The sequence below is a fragment of the Carassius gibelio genome, chromosome B10 (genome assembly GCF_023724105.1).
Source record: "Carassius gibelio isolate Cgi1373 ecotype wild population from Czech Republic chromosome B10, carGib1.2-hapl.c, whole genome shotgun sequence".
Lineage (NCBI taxonomy): Eukaryota > Metazoa > Chordata > Actinopteri > Cypriniformes > Cyprinidae > Carassius > Carassius gibelio.
Genome location: NC_068405.1, coordinates 5,093,691 through 5,118,986, shown reverse-complemented (window position 1 = coordinate 5,118,986; position 25,296 = coordinate 5,093,691). Strand labels below are relative to the sequence as shown.

At 39.6% G+C, this 25,296-nt stretch overlaps 1 protein-coding gene across 4 annotated transcripts in view; it reads left to right on the top strand.

Moving 5' to 3' along the window:
- The window catches only part of map3k1 (mitogen-activated protein kinase kinase kinase 1, E3 ubiquitin protein ligase), a 42,049-nt gene that overhangs the window by 10,411 nt on the left and 6,342 nt on the right, over positions 1-25,296 (top strand). The window contains exons 1-15 of one of the 4 annotated variants that reach the window (XM_052566681.1): positions 11,442-11,608; positions 12,565-12,715; positions 13,834-14,025; positions 14,293-14,487; positions 15,315-15,431; positions 15,507-15,655; positions 15,780-15,901; positions 16,397-16,478; positions 17,573-17,765; positions 18,729-18,989; positions 21,814-21,935; positions 22,479-22,570; positions 22,919-23,111; positions 23,552-24,788; positions 25,134-25,286. In XM_052566681.1, coding sequence (XP_052422641.1) covers positions 11,538-11,608; positions 12,565-12,715; positions 13,834-14,025; positions 14,293-14,487; positions 15,315-15,431; positions 15,507-15,655; positions 15,780-15,901; positions 16,397-16,478; positions 17,573-17,765; positions 18,729-18,989; positions 21,814-21,935; positions 22,479-22,570; positions 22,919-23,111; positions 23,552-24,788; positions 25,134-25,286 — 3,330 coding nt within the window. In that variant the 5' untranslated portion in view covers positions 11,442-11,537. Of the gene's footprint in view, positions 1-11,441; positions 11,609-11,653; positions 11,799-12,564; positions 12,716-13,833; positions 14,026-14,292; positions 14,488-15,314; positions 15,432-15,506; positions 15,656-15,779; positions 15,902-16,396; positions 16,479-17,572; positions 17,766-18,728; positions 18,990-21,813; positions 21,936-22,478; positions 22,571-22,918; positions 23,112-23,551; positions 24,789-25,133; positions 25,287-25,296 lie in introns of those variants that run through there. The other 3 variants (XM_052566682.1, XM_052566679.1, XM_052566680.1) reach the window with 3 other exon arrangements.

Here is a 25,296-nt window from a genome sequence, read left to right as displayed (position 1 = left end):
AGAAATGTGGGGATATTCATATAAAATCATATAGTTACTGTTTACCTGGTAGTGTGCTTTTACCTGTGGTTATGATCTACACATGTATGACACTATGGAAGACCAGTGGTTAATTTTAATAAGTTGAAACTCAATTCAGAATGTTTACATTTTACCTTACAAAAATGTTAAACAAATGTTAATGGAAATAAATGTACACCTGGATCATAGCTCAAGGTACAGCTACTGTCAGATTTCAGGAGACATGTAATATTATTCATTAATGTCGTTTAATTCTACCTCAGTTCTACCAAATCAGTTGCCACTGTTCTCAAAATGTTATGAAATGTTATTCATAGGGTCTCTACTCAAATGTTCAAATATCCCATGACAATGTTTAATATTGGTGACCCTGGAGCTCAAAACCAGTCATAAGAAGCATGCAGTAGCCAAAAATACAGGTCAAAATGAGCTAAAAAAATCATTAGGATGTTAGATCATGTTCCATGAGGATTTTTTGTAAATTTGCCACAGTAAATATATTTTAGTTTTGGTTAGTAATATACATTACTAATACCTTAATTTGGACAACTTTAAAGGTCATTTTCTCAGATTCCAGATTTTTCATAATAGTTGTATCTCAGCCAAACATTGTCTGAACCTAACATCAAAGGAAAGCTTATTTATTCTGCTTTCAAACAGTGTATAAATCTCTAATCAGATATGGTTTTGTGGGCCTGGGTCTCATTTAACCTCAAAGTCAGTGATTCAGCATGAAGTTTCTTTCTGATATTTATTTACATTTGCTTGGAAGAAAACTTGCTTGGTTTTTCTCTTAATGGATCGTGATAGTCTTGTTTATTACAGCTACGTTAACTGATGCAAAAATGACTTTTTAAAAAAAAAATTGTCTCTTATAAGCATGGCTTCTTTAAACAGCATGTCCAGTGTGTTTGGGAGTCTGTTTGTGTACGTGCTCCACCTGTGTTTCCAGCTCGGTCCACGAGTCCTGGGTTCTCCGTCCCCTACAGGGCCTGTACTCCACTTCCAGCGCCTCTCTTCAGAGCTAGCGGCTCAATCGTCCTGACATCAGAGCTGTGTGTGTGTGTGTGTGTGGAAGGGGAGGTACACTATTTTCTCGTGATGGAAGTGCAGGAATGTGATGAGGAACAACGTCCACAGCCTATCAAACGTTTGTGAACATGCACTGGAGCTGTCAGGAACTGCAGAAGCGTGGATGTGGTGGTGTAGTGGTGGTGTAGCTTTAGCAGTGTGTGGGAGTGAGGTTAGTCGGCCAGTCCTGCTGAGAGACGGCGGGGGTCCTGCTTCAGTTGGGTAGAGTGAAGAGGTCTGCTCGGAAGAATTTCTCTGCATTCCAGTTTCATGCCAGAGCAAAGTGCAAACTGAAGGCTATACTATGAACACTATGGCTATGCTGTGCATTATGTAAAAAAAATAAAAATAAAGTAACAGGGCTGTATTGACTTCATTAAATAATCAGGAAAAACAAAACCACAAACTATAGATCCCTGTGAAATCAGTTTTAATTCTTCGAAATTCTGTTTTTATTTTTCCATATTCTGTTTTTTTTAGTTAAAATTTTTCTGGCTTTAGTTTTATTTTTATTTTAGATTTCTTAGATTGAACAAACCTTGCAAACGTATTCTGATCCAGCTGTGATATCTTGTGAAGTGTGTATCCAGCATGATCACGTGTTCTCTGTGTGATGCTCAGTCCGTGTGAATTGAATGCTTTAAACTTTAAACTCATGATTTCAAATTATGCTGCACTGTCATATTCATATCATTTTCTATGTGTGCTGTATGTAAAATGAGTTTATCCTGAGTTTATTTGAAAAATATGATTCCCAATGAACAAAAACTTCCCAGAATGCTGAGTGCCCTGTTGGTTACATTGTTTACTTTCTTTTTAATTATATTTTTATAAAATATTCATTTATTTGTGAAAAAGAGTATACTTTTTTTGTTTGTTTTTACACATTTTCTTTTTTAATCCGTTGTCAAATAATTTCACATTTCTTATATAATAATAATAATACAATTATGTCGGCTTCTTATCGGCTTTAGGCCCACTGCTTTCCAAGATCTGCATCGGCTGTCAAATATAATATCGGTCGACCTCTACTAATGAAGGTCAGCTTCAACATCGTATTGCTTGATTATTGGCACCTGTGATCCTACAGTTAGATGCACTTGCTGTACTCCGAGCTGAAACCCTAAACCCTGTCTATTATGTGGACGTGCTGGACCCTCTTCTGCAGTTTCAGTCACAGTACAGCTCTGATATTGTGATACTGTGACATGTATGGCGTATTGTGTGTGATACCCAACCTAGTTTTTTCCTTATGTTCTCTTGCTAAATCACACACAGTTTGTTTGTTCCAGGCCTCATTTAACACACGGATGGATTTCATGCAGTCTCTTTCCCTCTTATAGTGCTTACTATACATACCTCAGTTAAGTTAAGATTAATTTTTTTAAATACTTTTATTCAGAAAAGTGCATTAAATTGAGAGAAAGTGACAGATATTTACATTATTTTGAACTTGTCAGTTTATAGGTATCTGAGAACACTAATGTTGAAATAGTGCTTCTGTTCAAATTAAGTGAAAATAAGCCCACATGTTGAAAAGCTTCTCTCTCAGTGAGAGAAAGCTGCTTAATTCAATGTTAAGTGCAAAACTTGCCAACATGAAAGATGCTTCTGTCTTATGAATTAAAATGTATTCGCAATGCACAAAGACAGTTCCATTCCATTCAAAAGGTGCATCTTTATTTACCCCTGAAGGGTGCATATTACCTTAAATGTACATACTTTATTCATACCTAGAGTCCATACTGTTTGAAAAGGTACCACTTCAGTGATGGCGTTTGTACCTTTTTATTTTTATTTATTTATTCATTTTTGTTCTCTCTGAGAGTGAAATGTAATTGATACTGATATAACTGATGGCTCAGTTCATGGACCGAAAACGAAAATAAGAAAATAAGAAATTGATTTTAACGACCTTCTCTCGGAGTGCGTACAAGTTATTTTATATTTTTTGGAGCGCGTCCAGTTTTTCTGGAACACGCGTCACAGAGCAACTGCAACTTCGGACACACGCATAACAGCAAATAATACTTTGGCACAATGTTTCTCTTTTTACAACAGAAATGTGAATTATGCCGGTATTCAGACAGTCTCATGCATACAGATACAGATTCGGGCTAGAATTGCCCAGGGCTGTCAAAATATCTGAAAAACTAAATTCAAACATCATATTTAATGTTTTGCTTAAATACGATTGTATTAAAATTTAAAATGCATAATTTCAGTTAGGGTTGAAGAAAAGCTTTTTGCTTCTCTTCTGAGGCCTCAAGATCGCATCGAGCAAAATATCACTGCACGTTTATTCCAAGCATTAGAATACATGACCATGAAAAAAACATTATATTTAAAATAATTATGAACCAATTATTATTAAATTGCTTGAAATATAAACAAAACAGCGTCATGTATTCATGCATTGTTAAATAAATAAAAAGGGCGGAAAACCTGTCACACAGAATAATTTTTTTTCATTTAAAAACATGAGGGATGGGGCAACAAAAACCCAACATAAAGTCTCGAGATATTTTTAGAAAATTAAATTAAATGCATTCATTTTACATGTCTTTCTAAACATGGGGCTTTCTTGTGCGAGCCGCGAGTCCAACGGTGTCCCTCTAGAGAATGCGCAAAATATGCGTTCTGTGTGAACGGCTTGGTTTCAGTTTTGATGTAAACAACATCTTCTCCACATTGATGTTATCTTTTTTTTTTTTTGTTTTGTTTTTTTGTTTTTTTTGTAGTGGCTTCAACTGGATAGGCTAACATAACCTTATAATGCAATGCCACATACATCGTCATCGCATCTCGTGCGCCACTGATAAAGATAAAGTATACTTCGGCCGTCCGCAAACTGTCTGCATTGTCCTTTTCATCATCCGCGTGCAGGCATTTTTGGTGACCGCGCGGACGGTGCGCGTACACGAGGTGAAAGATTAGACGGCAGTTACTGCGTGTCGAGCTCGCCTGCCTTTGAAAGTTGTGTACAGTAGACACGGCTGTGCGTGCGGCGAGATGGAATGGAACACGGACTGTGAAGTACCAGGGCTCATGAGGCGGTTTCCTTAATGCACACTTAAAATTTGAATGCAATGTTTTTGCATTTGAATGTAGATTTTTATTTTAAATTCGACAAATGTTTGAAATTCAATATATTTTTTTTTTTTTTTTGACAGCCCTAGAATCGCCGATGCGATTTTTTTAAATTTGTTGTTGACATTTCTAATCGTGAACACAACCCTGTTGAAGCCTGCAGTAAATGTTTTGCATTATGGCAGTCCACTCTGCTTATTGTTTTTCGAAAATCTTGCACTCCTGTTTGTCATTGTGGACGTAACTTCACGCCAATAAATCATCAGAAATATTGGTCTTTACATTCGTCCTGCCTATTGTCCGTGGATTTACCTATATTTGGTGTTATTTTTCGCATAAAACTTATTTAGACATGCAAAATTGATTTTACAATCGATTCAATGAACACTTGTCACAGGATTTTTTTTCACAAAAGTGACAACCCAAGAAAGCACAGTAAATGGTCTCTCATTTGTAGGTTGCATTGACACCTAGCAGTGGATGCAAGTAAAACAGTATAACAGTACCTCTTTTTTTTTCTTCATGCAATTAACATGTTTTTTGCTTTTAATTTGTTTGTGTTCTATATAACCTGCATCAAAATGAGGTTTGCAATGATGCGCCCGAAGGCACGTGTTGAAAACACAGTCAGTGACATCGCGATATGCTAATTTGTTTAAGTTCATACCTACGTCGTCACCATCACCCAAATGTTCCTTTTTTTTTTTTACATTGAAACTTGAAAAAAAAAAAAAATTACAGACCCTTTAAAAAAAAAAATACTGTTACTGCAAACTGTAACTTTTTAAGAATGGCCTCACAAATGCAACAAACTCAGAAAGAAACATGTATGGAGATGCATGACTGATGTAAACAAACATGGATGTACAGGAGATGACGGCAGTAATGCTAAGTTGTGAAATAATGAGACGAGCGTTTCGATGTGGTTTTGAGTGGGTTGATGCATCTGGCATGACTTTTACAGTTTGCATCACGAGATGAGTTGTTTAGTCTGTCATAAGGCACGTTATACACTGTTTTCTAAAATCAGCTCAAAATATGTTGGATATCTTTCAAATTGATTTAGAATCATAGTCTATAGTAAATAAAATCATACCTATTTGTGTGTGTGTGAGAAATGTCAGCTCTGACTTTAGCAAGAATCTTTGACTTGTCCAGACTGCTATTCTGGGAAAGTTGTGTAGTCTGTTCCAGCCTTGAGCATTTGCTTTGTTTTCTCTGAAGCTCACTTGAATTTGTTGTAAAATGGATCATTAGTCATGATGTTATGGTGCTTTAGAAGCCAGTCTGAAAGCGGTTTCCTAACGAGGTGCCTTCATACATAAACCTTGTCTGTTTACTCATTTCCACACGGTCAGAGGCTGATGGAGACGTTTGCTTAGACATTTCTGTTTATTTGACTTGTGCATGTTAGCCTCTAATTTTACAAAAGGTAGACGTATCAGAGCATTGTTATAGTGAAGAAAACTGTTGTGGTGCGTGGTTAGGGGTGTGCCCAATGAATGAAACAAATGCGTTCTGCAAGCCACTAAAAGATTAGCCGCTTGCTAGCGATAGCCTGTTGCATCACAGTACATGACAGTTCACTTACCACATACACGGAGTAAGAGATGACTGAGGACGATGGCGTTTTTACTGAGGATTTACTTAATGGTTCATTATGTCCAACAATGTTTCAATTTGTCAGGACATTTTAATAGTCTGAAAGAAAAATACATGCTAAAGTATTAGCTTAGATGTAAGATTTAAAATACAAACATTTCAATAAAATGCATTAAAAACTTTTATAAACATTTTCACTCTTCTGAACACACAGTCATTATACTTTAAAGGAGCACTTTAGAAAGGCATTAAACACTTGACACAGAAACCTGTTCATCTGAAAATACATGCTAATAAAGTGCACTCATGCTTCATACAGCGTGGTCATGCAGCATTAACTTCAACCGAACAGAAGAGGATGGCGCTAGCAATGCCAAGAAAATGAGCTCTCTTCTCATAAGTTGGAAGAAATAGAAATTGCATTGAATAAAAGCATCCGTCACATGCAGAAATGTGAATAACGTACAGTAGAAAAATATACGTTTATCTATCAGTTATATCTATTAAAAATGCATTCATGAGTTTTATGATTGAGCCTCATTGTTGGTATATTGTTTCAGCATCAGTCAAGTTCATTTACAGTCAGTACCACATGCATATTTACACTGTAAAAAAATATTATACAATATTTCCAGTTGTTGTTGTCCAGGTGTTATTGAAATAAGGCTAGCAGAAGAATAAGCATAAGCACTACTCCAAACTAAATGTGTGTCTGGGATTTGTAGGTTTTGTTTTTAGCCGAGAATTGTGTATATGTATGTGTATACACAGGTTTTTATAAAATAACATGATGGAAGAGCATTAATGTTGTGAACGTTCCCCCCGGGGGGTTTTCTGTCCTGAATGGCTCTCAGGTGTACAGTAAGCCCATGATTGAAAGTCTTCCTAGTTTTACAGCGTGACCCAGTTCGACTGTAACTGAGTGTGGTGATATCGTGGTACGGCTTATGGCAGCAGCAGTTAGCAGCTTGTTTCATGTGCTAGTTCACATTACAGCCAGAACCTGGTGGATGAGCGTGACAATGTTTACTCTCTGTCACACCCCCGTCATGCTTAAAGCCAAGGAAACCTGATTAACTTCACTAAAGCAGTAGACATTAGTACTTCATGCCTGTCCCAGTTCCTTAAAGTAGTTTTTTGCAGCTGTTGGCAGGACAGTGGTGTGTGGTTTCAGAAACTGCCACTGAACCAATATCCAAGGCTTCCTGCAGTCGGCCCAGCATGTGATGCCATTGAGCAATGGCTGACCATAGGACCAGAAAACAGCCAGTTTGTGCTCCCTCTCGCTGCCTGTCTATGTTTGGAGTGGTGTGACCAATGATCGAACTGTAAAAAAATAATAATAATAATTCAGGACGGATGGTCTGGTCAAGTAGGCCTCATTTCCCTTAGTATGTCCCATAGCTAACTTTTACATTTACCTTTAGTCATTTACCAGACGCTTTTATCCAAATCAACTAATAATAATGATTACAAAATATGTCAATTTTTTTATTTAAAAATAAATTGAGCTTTATTAAATGAACCGTTTTATCAGCTGTTTTTCTTATGGGGCCTGAAATGGGGGGAATCTTGTAAATACCCTGGCTGCTTAGGCCTGCCTCTCATGGATAAAAAAAAAGACTAATACTGCCAGTAGGTGTCAGCAAATCCTTGTTTTAATCACCGATTGATTGAATCATTCAGATCAAAGGATTCATTCAAAACGACTGATTCAGTTTATAAAGGAAGCAAGATCTTAATGAATCATTGGCTCATTTGATTTGTTCCAAAACAGATTCATTCAGGATTGAAACAATGCAGATTTGCTCTGCACTGTTGAATTCAATTAATAGCACACTTGCAATTGCTACTGATATTCAGGAAAACACTTCGACCTCGGAGCAATAATATCATCACTCCTGAAAACTCCTCACGTTGGTTGTATTGCCGGAAGTTAAAGGGGTTAGAGGAGGAGGGAGAGTTTTCAGGAGTGATGATTTCGAAGGTCGAATGGTGCTCTTCTGCCATGCATTATTGTCATAATTTTTATCTGCTTAGGAAATCATATTTTGGGCCTCCATACTTGGTCGTGTTACTACTCATGTAACGGTCTTTAAATAGGAAAACATAGAAGTGTTTGGTGGCTTCTAAATTTATCCCTGTTTGGATCCTAAGGAATGAATGGTGCTAAATGCTATTATAGTGGTGACGCGCGCTACAGCGATTAAGTGCATGCACTGAGATGGGAGAGGTACATATCAACTAGTCTACATTGAGGGAAGAACATAGTGAAAATGGAAAAACGGTAGTGTTTTCTTTTAAAGTGGAGATTGCTAAACTGCAAGCTTAACAGTGTTTTCAGAAAGCAAGTGCCTTTATCCACAGTGGAGTGAGAGCAGGTTCACATGGTTGCCAGGTTGACAAAGCTAAGTTACACACTTAGCAGATATTTCACTATATTGAACTGTTTCTGTTTCGGGGATTATGTCTCTTTATATCATCCCCGGATGTATTCCTTTGCGGCCAGATTAAATGTTGTAGCCTTTATATTATGCTTTATTCATTTTTTTTTAGAAACCTTGGATTTTTCTACTCCATTTTAAACATTTTTCTTGTATTCAAATGGCGAGCTGTATCGATACTCGTATCGTCAAATCTCTGTGAATGTATCAAACACAGCACTATAAATAACAACTGTTCAACATAAAGCACAGTTTTCAGTAACAGTTTCACGTCTGTTTTTTTTAGAGCTGAAACAATTAATCGATTTAATTCATTATAATCGATTATCAAAATAGTTGTCAACTAATTTAGTCATCGATTAGTTGCTAAATAACTTATTTGCCTTAAGCGGCTCATTTCGTGCATATTTTAAATATGCTGTGACCAAAGTGTGGCAGTAATGAGCCACCGGAGGTTTTACTCGGCCAGTTAATCGATTAATCGATAAAATTATCAACAGATTAATCGATTATCAAAATAATCGTTAATTGCAGCCCTAGTTTGTGAAAGCTGGAAGTGCTAATGGAATTATACAAATTAATATATGAATAATTTGAAAATTCTGACTGTCTTCAGAAAAGATTGAATAGCATTTTGTTTTCATCTTCACACCATGTTATACCTAATAAAGTAGAGTGCTTAATTGCAATGCTGCTTTGTCCATGGAGGTTACGGGAAACACCTCTAATTCTACTGTTCCATAAGTGCCACCTAGTGACAGAGAGTGGATTTACAGGGAGTTGCATTTGCATTGAAACTGTACAGTTCTTGTCTGGCCAAAAATTCACATGACCTGCTGTAAAAAAATGAAAATGGAAAAACAAGCTTATGTGAATTCCACAAATTAAAACAATTTAAATAAGGTATATATATTTATTTATGGAGCACATAAATGTATATTACCATTTATTACTCAATTTTCATTTAGATGTAAACCTTTTCTTTATTTAAAGTCTGAAATGTGAGCTTTACCATTTTATGCAACCTTTTTTTTTAAAGCTTTATTTGAACATTTCATACATGTTATTGTTGGTGTCAGTCATGTCATTAAAATCTGGACATGTTATTGTTTTCATGTTTATGCAAGAAAAGTATTTTTGGTTTACTGTTTGTTCATTTTAAATTCAAAACTTGGTGAAACAATCTTCATGCCGTTTCATCACTTAAGAACGCATGTTGAGAAACGGCCATTGAATGCTGTTTAAATAAAGCATCCAGAGATGCACCTCATGATTTCGAATGTCCAGGCTGTGCAGAGCTGAAATCTGGTCGAAGGGTTTTCTGTATGTTGTGTGATGAGCAAAGCTATCCATGTTTCACAACACTCCTGCTCTCATTGTTTACCAGTTATTTGTGTTTTGTGTGTTTGCTGGAAAGGTTAGTTCTTTGTTTCTGATAGCTGGTTTAGTTCCTGTGCCGAGCGCTGGTTAGTTGAGTGCGTGTTTGGAGTCTTTCTTTAGCGTCTGAGTGTCCGGCCCCTCCAGCAGAGATGTGGTCATTGTGTTAAGGGTAACCCGAGTGCTGAGAGCGCGGTGGCCCATGAGAAAGGGTGTGCACAGCTACAGGCCTGCAGTCTAGGCTTACGTGCAGGGCTGAAATGGATTCCCAGCCGCTGGCTCTTCCACATCCCACCTGCTTGGCCCACAATGACTCTTTGTTCCTGCCCCATGGCACTGTGGGATAGCTGTTATCCGAGAGGCAGGGGTTGGCCACCACCGACTTTCTCATTCAAAGTAAAGATGGTGAATTCCTGCTCTCCGGTTTCGTTGTGGCTGGCTCGGGCTCGTGAGAGCTGCTTTCTCCTAGTGTGGGAGTCGAGCTGTTCTGTTGTTTACTTGCATGCATACAGTGTTGCTGTTTGATTCGCGTTAAAGCCGTACTGTTCTCATCCTGAGCACGGAGTGTGAGAGTATTTGTCAATGCAAAAAATCTAGTGATTGACCAAAATTGGATTTTGCCGATAATGATAGCTAGGTTGGACCACAATGACCGATGCAGATTAATTAACCGATAATTTTAAAAATGAATACTGAACAAAAACCTAAATATTTTAATTAATTATAATCCATATTTTAAATTTGGGTTTTTGCAGATAACCGATAGTTCCAGCAATCAACTATTGGTGCCGATTAATCTGCAAACCGATACATCGTTTAACCTCTAAAATTGTCTGTACACAGGAAAACCTGACACTGCCTGCAGTTTGATAATGTAACCTCAAACAAAAGCTGCAATCTCCAATCTTTTTTATTTACTCCACTGTATTATGTTTTATTTAACCTGAAATTTTTATGGCTGCAGTAAAATAAGGTATGCATTTCTGTGATTTTAATATTTGCTGACATTTATTTAAAAGTTAGTTTATTTTATGCTTGGAAAAACATCTTTTTAATAACTGTATTAGTGTTGATGACACTGGCCTTGTTTTGAATACACTGCCTTTGTTAATTGTGCATTGATTTGGCTGTTTAATCGCTATATTTAAAACTATTCATTATAATATCAAGTGTGGTTTATTCACAGTGATTACTTACATTTTATCAGTGTAAATTTAATCAGTTCACTTGGTTGATTTGTTACAGATGTGTGTGTGTGGGTTTACATCTGTAACTTTTTGTTGGGTCTGGTTACAAAAACCCTTAAAACATAAGGCAACCCCATAAAAATAAAAAAACTCACAAAAGCATCTCTACCCTGTTCTTGCAAAGTACCATAATTATCTTTAACACACCGCTATTATTGTCCCGTTGGCTTGACCTTCCGTTTTGAAACCATGGTTGGCTGTATTTTTAATACGCATGTCAACTTAAAACAGCCTGTGCCTCTTCCTACAAGACCTGCTGCCCAGTCCAATAAACACAGAAGCAGGTGGAGCCATCGCTCTTCTTTTTTCATGATTGACACAAACTATAATCAATACAGCTAACCTTACCGTCAAACTGTGTAGAAAACATGGTAATGTTGCTGTTTTTGTAGTTTTAGTATCATGCTTGAATATTTTTTTTAGTTAATGTCAGTTCATTGGATAATCCCCACAGTTTTTGAAGTGTTAGCAGTTTCTTGGTCAGCAGATAACGGTTCTGTAAAATAGTTGCTGTTTTTGCAGTTGCTAAGACGTCACTGCACTTCCTCATTTGGTTTGACTGCGGTAGCACAGGAAGTCTGGCTTTCCTGTCCTAGGGTTGTTATTGTTATACAGCGCTCACTGCTGCTCACTGAGGAAGCTGAAAGAGCCGATGGGACACCAGTGATCCTGCTGCTCGGTAAAGATGGAGACCCACAGCGGCCCACCTCTCGCTCCTCATCCTGCTGCCACATGTGGATACACCGCGCCAAATGGGTGCTTAGACTCTCTCTCTCTCTCTCTCTCTCTCTCTCTTTGCATGTCTTTCTCAGCCCTGTTTTTGTTCTGTCTCTCTCTATCTCTGTCTCTGTTGGGTGGTTCAGGGGCTTTTCCACCATTCACTTTAATGATGCTTAATGAGACCCTCGGTTGTGATTTTGATCTTATGTGAATTGGTACATGACGGGTAAGTTCTTTCAGAAAGATCACGCAGTTCTTACTGTGCAGTATTTCCTCCGTTCACTGCAGAAAAACTCTCCTAAGAGTAACTTATTCAGGGATGAGACCGCTTTGCATTTGATAGATTGCTTGTGTTGTTTCTCGTTCGTAAGTCACTTTGGATGAAAGTGGCTGTTAAATCAGTGAGTTCACTGCTGAGGATAGGGCTGTTAGTTTGCCTTAATTTCATTTTAACTAGTAATTAATGTAATACATTTCAATTAATACAATTTTTTTGACACAGAATCTGCACAGTGTTCAATGGATGAACTTTGGAATTTTTAATTTTCAGCATTCTGCGTCAGCTAAGTGTAATGTTTGGGACTTTTATGTTTACAGTGCCAAGTCACAGGACCCTGTCTAAACAGCTTAATTATTGAACAAAGACCTTAAACTAATAATGTCTAAAGTTGGAATGTAATGAGTAACTGTGAGCCGATTGAAAATCAGTTCAAATATGTGATTATTCAAAGCAGTTGAGCTGCTAAACTTGTCTGAGGGGAACTTGCTGTGTTTAGATGGAATTTTTTAATTTCATTTTGCCTCTGTATAATACACATTAAAGTTCATAAATGCAGTACTGCTTTGTTTACAGCGGTAACCAAGGAAAAATCTGTCAAAATCCTTCGCCCACTATTACACCTCTGTGCAGATTGTAGGAAAATATCTGTGTGAATACAGCACAAGTAAGTTGGCAGACACACACATGCTTATTAACTTTCTTCTGGTTGCAGTCGAGACATGGAGAGCAAGGAGACTCTGCGAGGACTGCAGAAGATGGAGGACCGGCCAGAGGAGCGTTTGATCCGAGAGAAGCTCAAGGCCACCTGTATGCCCACCTGGAAGAGCGAGTGGCTGGAGAGACGGAGCAGGAGAGGCCCGATGGTACGGGACATTATATCATGACTCCGTCCTTTTTCTGTTCATCTCAAGGTTTAGTTTTTCTCAGAAACACTGTGACAACTGTGTGTCAAACAGTCACGAAAGTTATAATAGTTAGAGAGTATATGGTGTTTCATTTGTTAACATTAGATAACTATATTAACTTGTACTCTGCCGCTGCAGTATTTTTTAATCTTAATGTTATTTCGACATTTACTAATCGTTTTTAAATTGAAAGTAAAGTCTGTGTATGTCTGTTAACATGAACATGCAATTAAAATTGAATTGTATAAACTTACATTAACACTGAACAATAATTTTATTACATTTTATTGTATTTGTTAGTTTGTGTTTAGCTAATGCTTATTATAAAGGTAGTAAAAAAAAAAAAAAAAAGTTCTCTCCTCAAATTTTCAGATTTTAGGGATGCCATTTGAAATTTCTTTTTTTTTTAAGTAAATTTTATAATTAAAGTTTTATTGTATTATTTTAACTGACCAATTAAATAGCTTCAGTTACCAGTGTAATTGAAACTGTGGTGTCAGGTTATTCCCCCCCCATTTTTCTCTAATCCGAACCGTCATGATTCTCTTCCATCTTGTTCAAATGGCATTACTGATTTTATACAATACTGCGGTTAACAATTAAATCACTGGCTTAATTAACTAGTTAACAACTGCTAATGATTAAATCAGTTAATCACAAGTCCTGTTACCAAAAATAGTAGAAAAATGTTTGGACTAAGAAACAGGAAGTGAGAAGTTGTGAAGTGGAACGGCTCCTCCTGAGATCAGCATGACTTCCTTACATAACCATCAGAACAATCGACTGTTGACAGACTTTCACACTGTCTGCATTAACGCTCCACTGCAGTTAGACTGGGATGGTTTCTCACTGGAAATAATCATTTATAGTAATGCAAAACATTAATAAGAAGGCTTTGGCATCTGTCTGTTAACAGAGCTGTTATTGATCAGTGTCCAAATCAGTGTCCCGTTATGACACTTAACGACAAGACAAAATAAAAAGGCAAATAAAGACACCGAAAGCAAGATGGAAATGGTTTGGCTTTTATTTTTATGGGATTTTTCTCCGTGTTTTCTTGTGTTATTGTATCTCAGGTAGTGAAGCCCATTCCTCTGAGAGCAGACGGCACTGAGGCGGGAAGCAACAGTCACAGCTCATCTTCCTCTCAGAGCAGAGGTCAGCGCAGCCCTTCGCCTGGACCTTCCTCCTCCTCCTCCTCCTCCACTAAGACCGCTGGGAAGCCTGATTCTCCTGGTCTGCGCAGGCGGAGAGCCTCTCCGGTGCCTGTGAGTCTTGAGATGTCTTCAATTCACATTTCATCTAGTTTGAATTTTAATTTACTTTTTTTGTAAGGATGCATGTTTTGAAAATATCATGTGACCGGGATTCCACAGGTTTGGTTCAGCCCAAAAAAATTGCATCATAATGCATCTCTACAAAAGACGATTGACTCAACCAGCAAGATTCAGTTCAAGTTTCAAGTTCGGTGGTCTTAAAAGTTTCAAAATCTGTTTTGCTATGGAGCTGATGTGTATTTGAATGTGTGTTTACAGAGCGGGAGGGTGACGCCCCCTCGGAGAGCTCCTTCGCCTGATGGCTTTTCCCCATATAGTCCAGAGGAGACCAACCGCAGGGTCAACAAGGTCATGAGAGCCCGCCTCTACCTGCTGCAGCAGATCGGACCGAACTCCTTCTTGATTGGCGGAGACAGTCCGGACAACAAATTCCGGGTGTTCATTGGTCCACAGGTACGCTAAAACAGCTCCCTGACATGACTTTTGGCAAATAAAGCTGAAATTACTTTATACTGTTAGAAGACACTCGTACAAAAAATATTTAAACGTTTCTGTTCCTGCGTTTCTCTGTATTATTATCGTTCTGAAACTGGTTTGCCTAGGAAAAATACCAGCTATTTTTTTAAGTTTTCCTTACCTATAATATAAAGTAGTATAAAAAAAATCCCACATTAAACCACATAAACATTTGCACAATTGCATCACACCAAATACACAAAATAGGGTTCCTTTTAGGAATGTCATATGACCCCTTTAATAATAATAATATGTTTCATTTATATAGCGGCTTTCCCGAGCTCAAGGACGCTGAACATGGTACACCAAAGTAACAAATATTGATAACAAGGCAATATTTCGTTGGCCATTTGGCCAATTCAGTTGCAAATAATGCAGTTGCATATAACACAGATTATGTAGTAAAGACACAAAAAATTGGAAGCAAAATGGACAAAAACACATGTAAATTAGTGATCGTGTTGATTTAAATAAGTTTTAAGTTTTGACTTGAATTCACTAAAAGAGGTAATAAATTACAGAAACCCTGTATGTATTCTAGTGTTTTAATACATACAGAATAGAAAACAAATGAGGCTCCTTATTCCTTTAAAACAAACAGTATTTGTGAAGAAAAAATGGTATTTGTAAAAAAAAATGTAAATACAACTTCTCTGTTTCCTGTTTGCATGACTAATATATTACAGTATTTATTCTTTGTCATAATTGTCACTACTATAATTAGTATTTTTTCATCATAATATGGTGTCTGTTATGTTGAGCAGACGTGTAGCTGTGGCCGAGGGACGTTCTGCATCCACGTGCTCTTCGTCATGCTCCGAGTGTTTCAGCTGGAGCCGTCAGACCCTCTTCTGTGGAGGAAGACCCTGAAGAACTTTGAGGTGAGGAGACACATCACGACGAGCTCTGTGCCATCGCTCAAGCTCAGCACACACTGATGATCTGATCTCTGTCAGGTGGAGAGCTTGTTTCAGAAGTACCACAGTCGCCGCAGCTCGCGCATCAAAGCCCCCTCACGCAGCACCATCCAGAAGTTTGTGTCCCGCATGTCCAACTCTCACACCACATGTACCTCCAGCGCCTCTCCATCCAGCAACGAAAGCAGGTCTGTGCCGCTCCAGAGCCCTATTAACTAGAAAAAAAGTGGATTCCTCATGAATAGATTCCTTGTGTCTTAGTAACTTTTTTTTTTTAAAAAGCTGTGCATGTGTGTCTACTCCTGTGAGCAGCATGAAGGATGAGGAGGAGCAGATGTGCCCCATCTGTCTGTTGGACATGCTAGATGAAGAAAGCCTGACGGTGTGTGAGGAGGGCTGCAGAAACAAACTCCACCATCACTGCATGTCTATATGTAAGTAGCAGGAAAAATATCAGTGCTCATATTTCAGATTATCCCACATCACCTGGTGTTAAATGTTGATTCATCACAGGAACTAGCATTGACTGTCCACCTCATGCCAGTTTAAAAACACTGAAAAACAGCACAACACAAAGATGCAGGTTTATACAGACCTATAAATAAAGAAAAATGCTAAAGATGGAATACAAACATTGGTCCTTTGTGAATATACCCTGTACACAATGTACATCTGTGAAACAAATTTGACTGACTTCTGAGAAAACTAGTCTCACCTAAATAGAGCTTAATGCAATAAATAGGCTAAATATTGCAGAAAACTCTCATAATCCCCACAAAAGTCTGATTACATGTAATAACTGGAGCACTGCACACAGAAGATGATTTGAAGTGACTAGTTGTTTGTTGAATGCTCATCCCTGACCCATTTCTAGCCCTATATCCTCTGACAGTTGTGTGAGCATCTCTTGTGTCCTGTTCGTTTTTTAGGGGCCGAGGAGTGCCGGAGAAATCACGACCCATTAATCTGCCCTCTGTGTAGAGCCAAGTGGAAGTCTCATGATTTCTACAGGTACATCTAACAGACTCATGCAAATGAGGACAACAGAAGGAATCAAAACCAACCAAACATCAGTAATATGTCTAATAATACATGACAAGTCTCAGTTTAGCCTAACACAGTACAAATAGCAAGGGTTTATTTATAATAAATAAAAAGAAAGCAAGTAGATCGAATAGAAAGGAACAGGGAACGCTAGTCTAAGAAATGAAACCAGTCAAAGAATAGAGAGTGCTAGTGTTCGAGGGTCAAGTGTTGTTGTTTATCAAAAAAGGAAACCAGTAGCTAGAATTAGAATAGAGAGTGCTAGAAAACGTAAGAGAAAAAATTCAAGTTCGTGTAAAAATAATTGTACTTTCTGAAGCTGAAAGCAACAGTTACAGATGTTTTATGAGCATTAGGAAAGAGTACCTCATAAATATCTGCGTATTTAAGGAGGTGTGCAGTTGACTAGCGGACCCATAAGAAAAGAGGCTTGCATAACCCAAGCAGGCCTGATGCTAATTGGACAAAACAAGCCCAAACACAGATGGAGTTTAAGAAAGCCCGAGCTGTCAGAGCGGCAGACAGCGCTAACTAATGAAGCTGGCAAAACCAGTGCTGATGCTTCATTCAGAGTTCCTCTGAGAGGAGGTCATGTAGAGGTCATCACCGAGTCTGGTGTCGACTCCTCTCCGGTGGTTAGGTGAGCGAGACACCCCGGCACCAGCCATGTTTGTGTGGCTCCCCGGGATTGACATGCTAGCGGCTAGTCAGAGTTTGGTGTTTTCCAACTTCCAGAGAATCGCCCCACACACAGAGACGCATGAAACCCAATCCTGATGTTTCTTCTTTTAGGAAACCACAATTATTCTAATTTCATGAAGTAATTCCCCTTCATTTGTCATGATGCTATGCTACACACCATGGTCTTGCCATCTCAGGTTTCAAGAACACAGACCACGGGTTTGGTTTGTTGCCTTTGTGGTGTTCCTGCAGTATTATTCAGTTTTTTATAGATGTATATTTTATACTTTAGTGAATAGAAAGCTCAATAGAAAACAAGTAGAGTAGTGTATTGTGGATGTTGCTTGGACACATAATCTGATAGCTGTGTCTCTGTGTAGTTATGAAGCACCATCTACAGTGGAAAGCACCACAAACCAGTCCCAGAGTCAAACAGCTGCTGCTTCTTCAGCGTCTTCATCTCTTCACACCGAGAGCTCGAGAACGGGGCAGGACGGTGACTTCTCTCTCCCACAGTATGGAGTACAGCACATCCCTCAGACATACACAGAGCTCGCCGAACCCTGGATCAAGGTGCGCTCAACCTCTAAACTATACGTGCTTCAGACAAAAATGCATTAACATGACCATTCATGAACAAAAAAAAGACACTTAGGACATTGTATAACACTTGTGTGAAGGTGATCGCCCTCTTAAACTAGATAGGCCTGAAGGTCTTTTGGTTCTTGGTGATTTCTGGATAATTTTGTACCTTGGATTTTAGCAGGGCGATCACTCCCTGTGCAACTATTTCAAACTCTCTTCATTTGGATAAAATTGCTCTGATTGTGGTTTGTTGGAGCCAGAGAGCCCTTAGAAATGTCTTTGTAGCCTTCTCCAGACTGATAACTCCTCAATTTCTATTACAAAGCCATCAGAAGACCTTCTTTTTCTTCCTTTTTGCTAAAGGATAGTCTGGGCAAAAATGATAATGTTGTTTGTATTTAAACATGCATGACTTCTCTTTCTTCTATGGAACATAAAAGAAGGTATTTTGAAGAATATGAGTAACTAGTTTCATTTTCCATTGACTTCCAGTGTATGAGCATACACAGTAATGTCAGTGGGAACTGAAACGGTTTGGTTACCAACATTCTTCAAATATCTTTTGTGTCAGTCCTACAGGATACAGAAAACACTATGGTGATTAAATGATTTCATTTTGGATGGATTTTCCCTTTAAAAACAGGCAGAACAGGATTGATTTAATAAAATTGGCCATAAAAATAATTGCCGGCGATCAGTATTGGCAAAACTCACTACTTAAAGATCATCTCACATAAACTGACATGCTTGACTTGTGTTTTCATCTAAATTCTCATTGCTGTAATGCAAAAAAAGAAGAAGAAAAAATGCAGGTGTAATTATGCATTATTATGGTGTCTTTCTCTTTCTTTGATCTGTTCTTAATGGTCATGAAAATGTCACACTGCAAGAGAACGTTTTACTCGTCCTGTCGACGTGAACGTGGTTTTGTGTGTTCGTGCTCTCCCTCAGGTGTTTGGTTTGGAGTTGGTCGGCTGTCTCTTTTCCCGAAACTGGAACATCAGAGAAATGGCTCTTCGGCGGCTGTCACATGACGTGAGCGGCGCCCTCCTCTTGGCCAACGGCGAGCATTCATTGGCCGGGGCGGGTGCAGGGGCGGGGCTTGGGACAGCTGCAGGGGAGGTGTCCAGAGACGTGGTGGTGGAGTCCTGCTGTAGCGTGCTCTCCATGGTCTGCGCTGACCCCGTCTACAAAGTCTATGTGGCAGCACTGGTGAGATGCTACACCTCTGTATTCTTCACACCACCCTTTCCTCTGCTAAAGTGTCTTAATTCACCCTTCTGCAAATGAAGACCTTAAAAAGACTTCAGTCAGAGCAGGAAGTCATGGCATTTTAATGTTGCATGAAGTGAAACCTTTATCTCCCCCTCAGTATTGTTGATTTCCAGTACACATAACTTTCTTTATTCACTCTTAAAAAGCTCTTTAAAAAGTCTGTTACCTTCATCAATCCTGCAAGAATCTGCAAGAATCCCTGAAAGGAAAATTGAGGATACTTATAAACAGTGTCAAAGACAGTAATGCTGTCAGTAGTACAGTAGCGCATTGCCTGTTAGACATGAGAGTGAATCAGGCTGCACTGGTTTCCTGTGCTACTTCTCTGGTTACATGCATAGCGTGCATGCTTTCTGAGTTGTTTAAGCACTCAAGTGAAGCAGAAGTCTTTATTATTGAAATGCTCCAGTCTTTATTATCCCCAAGTGTCGTGCATGCTGACTGTTGGAGCGCTGTCACATGCGTTCTTCCTTGACCAGTGTTTCACATGTCTGACCGCTGCTGATCATGTGAACACTTCAGTCACATGAGACCTTACAGCGTGATGCTTCTGTTGTGATCAGAGACATTGCACAATACTGCACCAACTCTTCACCAAGAGCTCCTACGGTCATCAGCACAGGTTTGAGTAGATGGATTTTGGGTCAAAACATTGTCTTGCGGCCATGTGTTGAGCAAAAGCACTGTCCTTTTGAGTAGTATTTCAAGCAATATTGAGTAAATCATAAAACTGAAATGCTTCTGATTACACATCAGAGATCAATAGACGTGTCTGAGATTGTCTACAATGCTCAACTCTTCAAAATCATGTCAATAGAAACCTTAGATGCTCTTCACTTATATCAGAAATACTCCTGATCACTCGTGAGATGAAAAAATTACTGTATTTAGAAAGCTAAACTAAACTTAAAACTTTATCATTCACACTGTTCAGCCAATACAAAAATGAAACAAATCTGGCCCTTAATACTTTATTATTAACTTGTGCCAAAATGTTTTGGTTCTGGCTGATATCAGTGTATTTCTGCTAGATATAAAGCAGTCTAGATAAGATTTCTCCCTTCGGTCAGCTTTGATCAGAGGTTATCAGAGCCGTACTGAGCTCTAAAGTGCACTGAACCACGCTGGCTCGTTTTAAAGTTCACTTCAAACCAGGAAGTCTGGAAACAGCGGGGATCCTCAGACTGAAGCTGGAAAACAAAGCTTTCTCTTTTTCTTTGTCTCTTAACCTATTTTTCTCCCTTTAACAAAACAACAAAAACAATAGCTCTTGCTGCTTGGACTTCTGGGATGGTCTTTCCCCCGGGCTCTGTGCTCCAGTGAGACGCCTCTATTAAAAATACAACAAGCGTTTGTCCTTTCGGGGCTTTCCAGCAGTTTTTCAGTGTTCTTAGAACACGCACCAAAAAGAGGGTCTTCTCTATGAGCTAAAAATAGTCCAGATGTTACCTTGTGTTAGACTGCTCAGTAAACACTGCAGACGTTTATCTGAAGTCTGCTCGGGTACTAAAGCTGGCCACTTAAAATGACACTTTTCACTATTTATTCTTGACTTGGAGTTATTTTTTTGCAGGGAGAAGAGCATTATTTGAGCCAGGATTGTAGCCTTTAGTGTTGTGTGTGTGTGTGTGTGTGTGTGTGTGTGTGTGTGTGTGTGTAGGCGGTAGAGTGTTTGTTTTCATGAGGGGAGTGTATGCTGGGTTAATCTCCAGTGTGATGTGCTATCAGTCACCACTCCCAGCTCTCTCTGGAGTCAGGGTCAGGGTGAACTCTTTCTCACACACTCACAGCCCTGTCCTGACCGCTGTGCTGATGAAGACTGAACTACTGCTGCTTTTGTTGCTGATGTCAGTCAGAATCGGTCATTTGGAAAAGCTTGGCCCGTTCACCAGGTTGTGTGACTTTCAATCAAAATCGAAGAAACCTTTAGAAACGTAGCACTCCAAAACTAAAAAAAATAAATCAAAAATTATTAAGGCTGAATGTTTTGGAGAGAAAAAAAATAACTGAGGTTTTTCATATTATTGTGATTTATTTAATGTTGTTGTTATTGTTTTTTAATAAACTCTCCATGTTTGCTGTACTTGTTGGTAGGGCTCTGCAATTTGGCTGAAAATGTAGTTTAATGTTAGATGTAAAATGACTAATAACAGTTCTTGTTTTGTTGTTAAACAAAATTTATTCAACAAAATAAAAATAATCATATTGTAATGTTTCACTGTAAAAAAAATTTTTTTTTCTTTTCGAAATTGCAGTACAACTAAAGTTACAACATTAATATGTATTGCTTTCTTCAGTAACACTTTAGTGTAAGGACCAATTCTCACTTTAAACTCGTTGTTTATTAGCATGCCTATTATTAGCATATTATCTGCATGAGCATATTCTACATCTCTAATGCTTAACAATACCTAAACTTAACTTCATTACTAACTATTAATAAGCAGCAAATTAGGAGATTCAGGCAAAAGTCGTTGTTAATAGTTTGTTAATAGCCAGAAATTAAACCTTAGAAAGTGAAAGTGACCAATTCTTAGTTTTTAAATGTTAAATGATTAAGTTTTTATTTTGAACAGAAAACCTTTAAAGCTACTTTTTGTTTAGAACAGCAGCTAATATATATACACTTTCAATATTTTCAACTAATTGCTCAGCTCTGTTTGGGTCACGGGGCTAAAGCGACTAGAGAATCCACAACACAAGACACCGTGGTTTGTTTGTGCTTGTGTTGATCCATGTTAAGAGTTGGTGTTTGTTTCAGAAAACCCTGCGGGCGATGCTGGTGTACACCCCCTGTCACTCGGTGTCCGAGCGGACGCGACTACAGCAGCTGCTGCGGCCCGTGGTGGACACCGTCCTGCTCAAGTGTGCGGACGCTAACAGGTACACGCTTGATCAGATCTGACTGAGGCCTGCTTTTAACACACAGAGGAGAATGAGCTCATTAGTGATCTGCCCTGATGTGAACAATCAGAAGATCAGAGTTAACAAGCTATCGCCACCTAGTGGTCAAGCAATGTAACAAACACAGACCAATAATGCAGTTTAGTGTTTGCTGCTGGAGTGCTGATATTATTATTATATATATATTTTAAAGAGTTTTCAGTATGAAATTAAAATGTGTACTATTTGCTCCACCACACACCTTCCTGGTCTTATTGTGAATGATTTGGTAATATGGGTTGTCTTCATAATCTTTCTTTGTTGTGGGCATCACCACACCATAATATTTTTCAATTCTGCTTCTTTTTATTATCCAATCAGTACTTTTTGGATAAGCAAGTACCAACCTTATTTGGAATTTTATCTTTTTTGGAGTGAGTTAACTGTGTGTGTGTGTGTGTGTGTGTGTGTGTGTGTGTGTGTGTGTGTGTGTGTGTGTGTGTGTGTGTGTGTGTGTGTGTGTGTGTGTGTGTGTGTGTGTAGTCGCACCAGTCAGCTGTCCGTCTCCACTCTGCTGGAGCTGTGCAAAGGGCAGATGGGGGAGCTCGCTGTGGGGAGGGAAATCCTCAAAGCAGGTACAAATCATATTCCACACTGTTTACACAGTATATCACGAGCATAAGTATAACACGTAGAATAGTGCGTAAGTGTGCAAATCGTGATGCATATATACATAGACACTTGTGTGAGAAACAGGAAGCTTACATTTGATATTGAGCGAAAAACACTCCACCATAGCACTAAAAATCTTGCTTGTGTATGATGAGACATGGTAGAAGGGAACTACAAGTATACCTCTCATGAAGCTATTATAAATGCCTTGTATAAAATAGTACTTTAAAACACAGGTTTGGAAAGAGTAATGAGTTTTTAATGAACTGTACTTTTTAAATAAAGATGTTTTCCTCTCTGATTGTCCACAGGCTCTATTGGTATCGGTGGAGTTGACTATGTCCTGAGCTGTATCTTGGGCTCTAAAACGGAGGCCAGTAACTGGCAAGCACTGCTGGGTCGGCTGTGTCTGATCGACCGGCTCCTGCTGGAGTTTCCTGCTGAATTCTACCCTCATATCGTGTCTGGAGACGACTGCAACCAGGCCCAAAACATTGTGGAGAGGTACAGCAATGCTTCCAAATCTTCCCGTGCTTCTGATTTTAATTTATTAAGAATGAACTATTATAAAAGTTGATCGTTACCTCTCCCTCTTCCTGAGATTTCTAATCAGTGTGAATCTGCCATTAATATTACAGATGTCCTGTGGTGACATAACATTACCCTTCTACCCCTGTAAAACTAATCCCATCCAAATAGGGCTAAAGAAAGTCACACGCTTCTCCCGAAAAACCTTATAAAAACCCTTATTGAAAAAGTAACTCGGATATTTTGTTGTAAATGTAAAAGTATAGTATTGCTTTACTAGTTACTGGAAATAAGTAATCTAATTACTTGACTTATCAGCTTCTGAATTAAAAAGTAAAGGGAAACCGGTTTGCACCTTCTGTATGCAAAGTGCTTTACTGAAAATAATGTTTTTTCATTTATTTTGTCTTTTGTAGGTACCAGAAGCTGCTGCCTCTTCTGAGATTCGCGCTGCAGTCCATCGATAACTCTCACTCCATGGTGGGTAAACTCTCTCGCCGGGTGTTCCTGAGCGCCGCCCGTATGGTCGCGCGTGTGCCTCATGTCTTCCTGAAGCTCCTGGACATGCTCAACATCACCAGCTCCACTCACTACGCCCGCATGCGCCGCCGTCTCCTGGCCATCGCTGAGGAGATGGACATCCTGGACGCCATCCACCTGGGACTAGACGACCTGCAGACCGAGCACGGCTCACACTCCAGCGCTTTCCTCGGACCCCCCCAGAACTCCCCGTGCACCACCGAGAGAAACTCTCCCACCCCTGATCTACAGCAGAACACCACCAAGATGACGCTTTCAGGTCAAGCCTGTTCAGCTCCTGTGGACGATATAACAGAGAGACTCTCAAACGTCGTCACAAGCCCTGCTGAGTTTCCAAAGCCCCCCGTTCAGCCCCGAAACAGACCCGTGAGTCAGTGTTTGAACTCCCCGTCATCCGGTCAGCCCCCAAACCTTCCTTCTCTGTCCATGGCCAACGCCTCTGCCTTCCCTCCAGAAAACCCCAAAGCCTTGCCGCAGTGTTTTATGCCCAATAAGCTCACCCAGTCCTCACTGAATACCCAGCGTAAGAAGGGATTAAACGGAGGCGTCTGTAAGGATACGGAGAAGCTGCCTTCACCAGTGTTCACACAAGCTCAACCACTGCCCTCGAGTCAGATCCACCGGCCCAGACCCACTCGCCCCTGTCCCGCTGACGGAGCTAAAGCTTTAAACCCAGGGACGAAGAGCAACATGAGACTGGACCTTCAGGAGGTCAGGTCCAGAGATGACGTGGTCTGCAGCGGCGGATCCACTCTCATCCCCAGCGAGGACTCGGTCTTCACTCCAGTGGAGGAGAAGGTCCCCGGTCTGGACGCCTCGGCCGATCTCAGCTCCAGCATGGAGGACCTGCTGGACACCTCCATCCCTGCGGCAGACAGCACTGTCACCTTCCAGTCCGAAGTGGCGGTGCTGTCACCAGAGCAGGCGCACACAGACGACGACACGTACAGCGAGGACGTGACCCAGAACCAGAAGTGCAAGGAGAAGATGGAAGCTGAGGAAGAAGAGGCGCTGGCGGTGATCATGGCCATGTCTGAGTCACAAGACGCCCTGCCTGTCATCCCACAGTTACAGGTGGAGAAAGAAGAGGACGTGATCATTATTCAGGTGGATGTGAGTGCATGATCTTAATTAAATTAGACTTATAAACTTGTAAACTGTGGAGGTCGCAGGTTAAAGTCTTAGTAGCGGCAGCAAATGTAGGTAGAAGTTAATGAACAGTGCTTGGATAGGTGACATGCTGAGGACCGATTCAGAGTATGGTTTACCATACATGGCCTTTGCATCACTTCATTTTACTGTTCGCAATTAAAAGTATTAATTTGACCTCATAAGGTGCTACAATGAACCTTTTAGCAGTAAATAATGTACAAAGATGTTCAGAGTACCGCCCCAGTGACAAGTTGTTGTACCCCTTTTGGCTTCAATTTTCCCCCCGTTTTTGCTTTCCATGATCAGACACCAGAGACTCTGCCTGGTCATACCAAAGCGAAGCAGCCATACCGGGAGGGCAAGGAATGGCTCAAAGGTCAGCAGATTGGGCTGGGTGCCTTCTCGTCATGTTACCAGGCTCAGGATGTGGGCACTGGCACTCTGATGGCAGTCAAACAGGTGAGGACAT